The following is an 8296-nucleotide window of genomic DNA, read 5'->3' on the forward strand; positions in this document are numbered from 1 at the left end:
TAAAAGGGGTTGTGGGGTTCAGTGGCGGTCCTTTGGTTGTTGCATTCCTCGACCACGGGATTTCCAGTGCAATAGAAAATAACAACAAAAAAACAATAGACTGGGCGACCAGGTCTGTATCGCGGGAAACTAACAATTTGGGACAAGCTGATGCTGGCAGTAGGCCTTCTCGAGCAGTCTCCCATGGTAGCATCTGAAAATTTTTACTTGAATTTTTTTCTTGTATGTCGGGCAAGATTTCTGTTTCAAAAAAATCTTTAATTTATCGGAACTCGAACAGCTCGTAAGTAGAGGTATCACTGTGCATTGATAAAATACAGTGGCTAAATAGTTAGAAAGACAACCTCATAGTACAGACTTCCTGTGTGGAGTGTTTTTATACTTGTAGATGCAAGGGCAGAGAAAGTTGTTGGCAAACCTTGCTAGTTGATTGAAAGTGTGCGGCTATAAATTGTCATGATGGGAAATTACAAAATATTTTGGCAGATTAACTCAGATGTCCGATTAGTTATAAAGTTTCTTTGTTCCTGACGAGCACAAAGGTGCCTTAAACAAGTGTAGAAAGACAAACATTTTTTTTAGGGGTTATCAGTTACAAGTGGTCATCTTGCATCATCACAACACACACCCTCACGCAGCATCCTTACACCTGACATTAACTGCGGGGGGAATTTGGCGTTAAGGCCTTTGGCTACAGAATGCCAACGGCGCCATGCACCACAATGCAGTTTTTAGCAGCGCTGTTTTTAGCGCTGCTTCAAGTTGTTTATGTCACGTGTTTTGGGATCATGTTAACAATCAAAAAAGCAACAACTGAAGTTACATATAAATTATAAAGACAAGCACATGTGATTTTAATATGAATAACTCGAATAGATTGTGCTATCACTTTAAGACTGAGTCCCATTGCTGATTTACCGCAGTGACAACAACTTTTGAGACAGGTTTTTGAAATCCTGTTTGGTGTTACGATGATGGTTAGTCCTTGAGCTACTAAATAAAAACGAAGTGTTTGTCTTCCATTAATCAGTGAATTAATGACAGCACATATTTACTTCTGCGCCAAAATAAAATGCAAAAATAAGGCTATGTTGTGTATAATGTAAGTCCTAGATTTGACAGCATAAGTGCTGTGGTCACAAAATTATCATTCCTCAATAATTTAAGGAAACTCTGGTCAAAGACATCACCAAGGTGTTTTGTATTTTGACGAACGCATCAAGTTGCCATTTCTCTCTGACCCCCACAGATTTGAGGAATTTGGCTAGTGCCAAAATGATCAAACATGTTTGATACTTAATGCCATTGGAACTGCGGCGTTTTCCTCCAAAAAGTGACCCACATTCCTGACACCAAATGCAAAATATCCATCGCCAGTGGCACCGTACGCAGTTGGCCTCAGGTGTGCAGGCTTAACAGTGCAGATCGGGCCCAGACCATGCCCCTACAGATTTCTATCAATTATGTCCATTGAAATAATTCATAAATGACAAAGAAATCAAAAGTGTTGTGAACGACTCAGATTAGTATAAAGATGCTTACGATGAGGGACTAAACCAATGGTATATGCGCCATACAGTTTTGGGCTCCATCTTCTTATTTTTATTATAAGTATACATAAAGACCCCATCGTATTTATTGAATGACTTATTTAAATCACAAAAAGTACAGGTTTTTATAAATAATTGATTACATTAAGATCAATTTGCCTTAAAATGAATCATGACCTGTGTAAGGCAGAATGTTCTGGTGCAGTTGTTTCAAATTACTTTTTTCAGAATTAATTTTGTACCTCAAGCACTTGCACCTGCATAGAAGGACATCCTTGGGCTTGTTGGGGGATGTCGCCACTTTGCCTGTTGAGGATTTCTATTTTGAAGGTGGAAGAATGGTCACCTGTGTCCATGGCACTTCTGTGGACTGGCTTTGCCCCAGTTGACTTGACTGCACTTGAAATGCCGTTAAACCTCAGCGTGGATATGGGCTGGCTTTTGGTTTCATTGCCTTGCTGCTGAGGGGACGAGGAAGGCCGTGTGGGGTGTTCTTGTTTAGGAAAAGGCACTTGAGCTATTGCAATTGGGTTAATGTTGAGTGACATATTAGAGGACATGGGCAGAAGGCAGGAGGCCTGGGTGCTACTGCTTTCCCAGGATGTGGACTTGTTGGTGGGCATGGCGATCCAAAATTAGACGATGAAAAAGTATTTTTGTTCGAAATCAAACTGCGTATTTGGAGATGTCAGCTCAAATTGGACGAGGCTGGGTCTTTTCCAAATTGATTTGGACTGGAAGTTCTTTTGAGGAGCTGAATAGCAACAGCAATCATCACTGCCAACTACAGTCTCAAAAGAAGATGAGAGAAATAAGGCCTAGTGACTCCTAGAAGTAAGGAAGCATTTAATATCTTCGAGACAGGCTCACACAGGTCCTGAACTGCAGGTTGCATACATCTCCTCAGAAAGAGGCTCCAAATTCCCCTCAAAAATTCTTGTACCAAGATCTCTTGACAAAGGGTTAGCGAAATAAGCCTGGAGGCTTGGGACCCTGTGAAAATGAAACATTGATAGTAAATATTTTTGTCCATAGTTGTTAACATATTTAAATACGAAACTCTGAATTAATATATAAATATGAAATTCTCTTTATTAAGCTATGCCATTATTGTGGCAAATTTCGCTGCATAATGCAGACAGTGCTGTTCCCCGCACACCAAACTGTTTTCAGCAGCGCCTTTTTCAGGTCTACTTTTAGTCTTAATCACGTGTTTTAGGATCCTGTGAAACCATAAAGAATTGATAGCATGTTTGATAGATAACTCTCCCTGCAGTTCAATTTGGATGTGGAAATTGACAACTTTTATTGATATGTGGGATAAAGAATGGAAATAGCCTGAACGCACAATAAACAATAAAGTACGATCAAACGACAATTGTATAACTCTAAAAGGGCATCTACATTTTTTTCAGACCTCATGAATAGTTTTGTATGTAGAGCGCATGCAAGGTGGAAAAGAGCACCATAACGTTTTCATTTTTTCTTGAGGGGAAAAACATTTTGCCCAGCAACAGTATGCCAATAAAAGAATGACTAGCTCACAGAGATCAAATTAAATTGTGAGATTAGTCATTGTAATCATAAATTTTTCACTTGTACTAACCCTTATCAACATGGAAAATACTATAAGAAAAACCAGTGGTGCGACATTAAGGTTTAAAGCGATCACTCTGGCAGTTGAAGCAGGAAATTGAGCTGAAGCCCATAAACTTGACATAAATGAATCAGTGGTGAGAAACATGTTTGATCGTTTTGGCCCTCAGTCATCAAATTCCCCAAGTGTGCAGGGGACAGAGGAAAATGGCAAACTGCCACCCTTAATCACATGTGCACTCTTAACTACAAAACACTGCGGTGACATTTCACCAACATAATTCATGATTCATAACAGGAGCAAAACGGAGGGTTTGAAGGTACTTTATTCAATATCAACGAAGTAATCACAATATTTTACCCTTTTCCACCCATTAAAACAATGCCCTGAATTCATACAACCAAATTTAATAGCAGAGTAAATTATCCATCAAAAACAAATAAATAAATGCAATTCGGTCAATCACCATGGCACCCATGAATGACAACAACACTTAAAACCTTTCTCATCTGCCTTGCATTCTGGCACTATTCGACACAGTATGGGTTCCCTGGCGCTGTTGTCTGGAAATATAGGCCTCACATTTTACACGACACTGCCCCCATTTGCGTTTTCCTTCTGTATATTGGAAAATATGCTTGTTTTTCCTAATTACTCCGATAATCCCCATCTTGAACGGTCACACGAATCAAAAACATGTGACGTAAACAACTTGCAGTAGAGCGGAAAACAGCTTCAGGTGCACAGGGCCACACGGCGGTTGGCGTTCAGCAGCAAAGGCACTATGCGTGTGGCAGGCCTATGGCTTAAATTCAGGTGTACAAGGGCAAAATTGAGTTTCATTCATAAATTTGAGCATGCAGCTTTAAATCAGGCGCACTCTGTTTACAGTAGGCTGTTTTTAATATCGTCAATCAATAGGTTTTGAGATCAGAGTTTTATTCATTTTACAGTAATCCATTGTTTGACCACTCATTAGGGTGGTCCTTAATGGTGGTCGAAATTTTTTTTTTTGAAATATTGGGCTCTGACCCCCCGCATATGTTCTTATATCGATAAAAACACACTGTGTGCAATTTTGAACAATTTGGATAATATTTAGAGGTAGCTCAACGACTTTGAAATTTCCCAAAATGGTAAAATTTTGGCAATTTTCGAGAAAAAACGGAAATCTTAACCCTATGTGTACGGCGTTTTAGAACATCCAATTTCAGTCCATTGCGTATAATTGTAACACAAGAAAAGTTACAAGTAACTTTGTACACTAGGTCTGATATAATGTGCGAAAAATCCTTATTTTTCATACCAAAATTTCAGAGGCCTTGAGCGACCTCTAAATATCCTTTGATTTTGATGAAACTTTGCCTAATTACGTTTTGTATATATTGGAACATATTCAAGGGGTCAGAGCATGAAATTTTAAAAGTCGAAAAATAAGGACCACCCTACCACTCATCCATATAAGTGTCGAGGGGGTACGGGAGAACATCCCAGTTGACTTTTGGCAGCGGTTGCCATTGAATGGTTGCAAGTAAATTACTGGTCACAGAGACGACCAACAAACACGCAATAATATCCAATTTTAGAATGTGTAAAGAAACCGGAGAGCCAGGAGAAAACGCAAATCTCAACACAGGAAGGCCAGTAATTGGACTTGGACAAAGAAACAACTGTAAGGCAGACTTTCTAGACATTTCCACAGCATTTTATTAATTTAATTTGTTCAATCCCAAAGATTAAAAAAAAGTGGAACCCATTGTCACCAAGCTAGTTACTCGGCAATGAGGGTTGAGATTTTGGGTTTGGTCACAATGGCTTGCACAAAAAAAGCACTCCAAAATGCTATTCCTATTGGCAATAATATAATTTCATCTTCGTTTTATATTACATCATATATGTTTGACCAATAGATGTTGCTGTAATTTTCAGGTATCATTTTTAAGTAACACAATTCCTATGTTTGGACGAATTGGCAACAATAACAACGCAATGGTGTCAATTATTTGTAGCTTTAGTATTAGGCACATATTTACATCATGTGCGATTTGATTATTGCATAGATCGCACAGAACACACCAACAATAAGGTGCATATTATATCTACATACACATTATCGGGGAAGCAAGGTGAGATAACGTCGAACACAAGGTATTCTTCGTATGAATATGGTGGCTACGGGTTTGAGTAAAATTATTACAATTTAGACGACTAACACGTGAAATGGCAAACTGCTTCTAATCAGGAGCGATTGTAGGGAAGTTCATTATTTATTCGAGGCAAAATGCACTAATTATGTACTCTTGCGTCGTATTTGAAGTTATTTTTTCAGATTTTTGGTAGGAAATGCGAAGTATCTATCCACCTGACGCTAACTTCCAAACGTGTGTTTATCGCCGCCATGCCATAGCAACGAGTTGTCACCGCGTTACAAAGATATCACAATAAAACACAGAAACAAATAAACTTACAGATATGGGTATCGATAGAGGCCAGCACGTTACGTAGAAGTTCGTCTTTCCGAAAAGAGATTGTCCACTTTCACATGGCAAGAGTAACAGAAGGCTAAACGCTGATTCCGGGCGCCGGCGGGTAGTGACGCATTACCGTGGTAGATAATGACTGATGCTAACTTCCGGTTTTCAATTTTTGTAGCGCCCCCATCTGGTTATGATGGAGCGTGTCGTACTTAGTGTTCTGTACATACCTGTGGGTTGCATCAGCAGAAGCAATAAGTAGGCAGTATCATATAGCGAGTTCAATATGATATGTCATTCACAGAAGGAGTGCGTGATACCAGAAATTTAAGTATCGATCCCGTCTAGGTAAATACAGCGTAGTATCTATCGATACCAATCCAATACTGATACTTTTTGCCTAGAAATGTCACAATCGAATTATTGAACCTTCAGTTGTTTTAAGTTTCTGATAAACACAGCACAAATCATTTTGGCACTTAAAATGTTACATTTTTTAATAAGAAACTACAATTCAAACTTTTAACAGTATAAAAAAGCATTTATCCTACTACTGTTTCAGGACAAAAGCCAATGAAGAAGCAGCAATATAATGAAAATACAAATATGGCAATGTCAACATGTCAACTGTACCTTCATTGCTCAATAATTTAATAATGTCAGGAAGTGCAAATAGTGTACAATACAATCTAAAACTCTTTAACAGTAAAAAAAAATATTAAAAAATACTTCATCTACAACAACTGTTACAGAGCAAAGGTCAAGTTAGTAAAACACCCAATATCAGCAACATAACGAACTGATTTATCTGTTAAGGTTCAGGTACAGTAACATAGCTCGTTGGCAGCTCATTGTTCCCTGTAGGGTGAACCTTTTTATGTGCTTATGTAAATTTCTCACAGTAGCGAACCATTTTACCATACAAATGACTCCTAGCATTGCCCTTTTCTGTTGTTTAAAAAAATGTCTTCTGATTAGCGTGCTCAATAAGATTTGGCCCCCCTTTTGTCTGACAGGCAGGATGCAGCAGTGGATCAGGTAAGGAGAAGTGACAAAACTGTGCCTGTCAGTCATTATCGATATTTGAATTGATCTGCCCACCCCTAATGACTTCAGAAATAAACATTATTTGGCTCTGGCTCTAATTGATCTTGTAGAAGATATAAAACCTGAAATGGCCGACAAGTTTAATTCTGTTGGTATTTTACAGATTTAAGGCAAGCTTTTGGCGCAATAAGTCACAATATACTACTTGAAAAATTACAGCATTATGGAATACAGTACAAGGAATTGTTCATTACTGGGTAAAATCATATTTCTCAATTGGATCTCAAGACTTACAGATTGGTGACATAATTTCAAGTCTTATTCCTTTTTTTTTTAAATTACTCAGGTCCCTAAATAAAAAGCCACAAAAAACCTTGCCCGGATTTGAACCTGATATTACAGAACGCTTCTCTTCTGTTTAGGGTTCGTATGATTCAAGCACTTTTTAAGAAATTGCAAAACGAATTTTCCAATTTCTCCAGTACCATTCAAAGAAAGAAATCGACTGAGAGTCATGTATTTTGCAGAACCACAAATATATTTGTGATTTAAATGTGCAATACATAATCTTCTATTTGCATTGATCATTGATTTTTAGAACTTGAGTAAATCGTAGATATATTTGTTTTTGAGACAAATCGTTCCTCATATAGGTGTTTGGTAAAAATGACAGTCATACATATCTTACATTTTGAGTTGCAATTTACCACTAGGAAACGCTATCTTGATTTTTTTGAATGGCCCGTAACGAATGTCCATGATTGATATGCAATTCTTGCTGTAATACACATTTTGTTGTACCCTGTTTAGGTATAGCATGCACCTGTCCTCTTAGGCGCAAGCCTTAGGCAGCGATAGGGCTTCATAGGACAATGCCGTATACTGTAAATTAATGCCAGCTGCAATTTTTCACGAGGGAAGAAGAAATGCAATGACAAAGCAAAGCCACCAGGGAGCAGTGTTGGCTTCATTTTTAGGCGGACTTGTTGAGAAACATTGCAACAATTTCAAGTATTTGCAACACCCCAAAAGTCAAGTATTCTTTTACCCTTGAAAATACAAAATTAAAATTCAAGCATTTTCAAGGATTCCAAGCACCCGTAAAAACCCTGACTCTCCTCTCCTCTCCTCTCCTTTCCTCTCCTCTCCTCTCCTCTCCTCTCCTCTCCTCTCCTCTCCTCTCCTCTCCTCTCCTCTCCTCTCCTCTCCTCTTCTCACCTTTCCTCTCCTCTCCTCTCCTCTCCTCTCCTCTCCTCTCCTCTCCTCTCCTCTCCTCTCCTCTCCTCTCCTCTCCTCTCCTCTCCTCTCCTCTCCTCTCCTCTCCTCTCTTCTCTTCTCTTCTCTTCTCTTCTCTTCTCTTCTCTTCTCTTCTCTTCTCATCTCCTCTCTTCTCCCACCCTTCCCCTCTTTCTTCAATCTCCTCCCCTATTTTTCTATCCTACCTTTCCCAACAATAAGAAACTGTGAGTGAGAGAGAGAGAGAGAGAGAGAGAGAGAGAGAGAGAGAGAGAGAGAGAGAGAGAGAGATGAATAGCTGTTACAGTCTATCCTGAGAGCTTTGAGTGCAGGGAGGGGGGGTAAGAGGGGGTGAGATAAAATCAAACTGTCCCCCTCCAAGATGATCTTTC

General features: G+C 39.0%; 1 protein-coding gene across 2 annotated transcripts in view; it reads right to left on the bottom strand.

The window, feature by feature from the left end:
* The window catches only part of ttll4 (tubulin tyrosine ligase-like family, member 4), a 37301-nt gene extending 31522 nt beyond the window's left edge, over window positions 1–5779 (bottom strand). The window contains exons 1-2 of one of the 2 annotated variants that reach the window (XM_088352404.1): window positions 5616–5779; window positions 1808–2543 (exon numbers count right to left, since the gene is read on the bottom strand). In XM_088352404.1, the coding sequence (XP_088208530.1) occupies window positions 1808–2173 (366 nt within the window). In that variant the 5' untranslated portion in view covers window positions 2174–2543; window positions 5616–5779. Of the gene's footprint in view, window positions 1–1792; window positions 2544–5615 lie in introns of both variants that reach the window. The other variant, XM_088352402.1, reaches the window with a different exon arrangement.
* Between the last annotated feature and the right edge of the window lie 2517 nt (window positions 5780–8296).

The sequence above is a fragment of the Urocampus carinirostris genome, chromosome 14, assembly GCF_059441175.1.
Source record: "Urocampus carinirostris isolate Australia breed hairy pipefish chromosome 14, RoL_Ucar_1.0, whole genome shotgun sequence".
NCBI lineage: Eukaryota > Metazoa > Chordata > Actinopteri > Syngnathiformes > Syngnathidae > Urocampus > Urocampus carinirostris.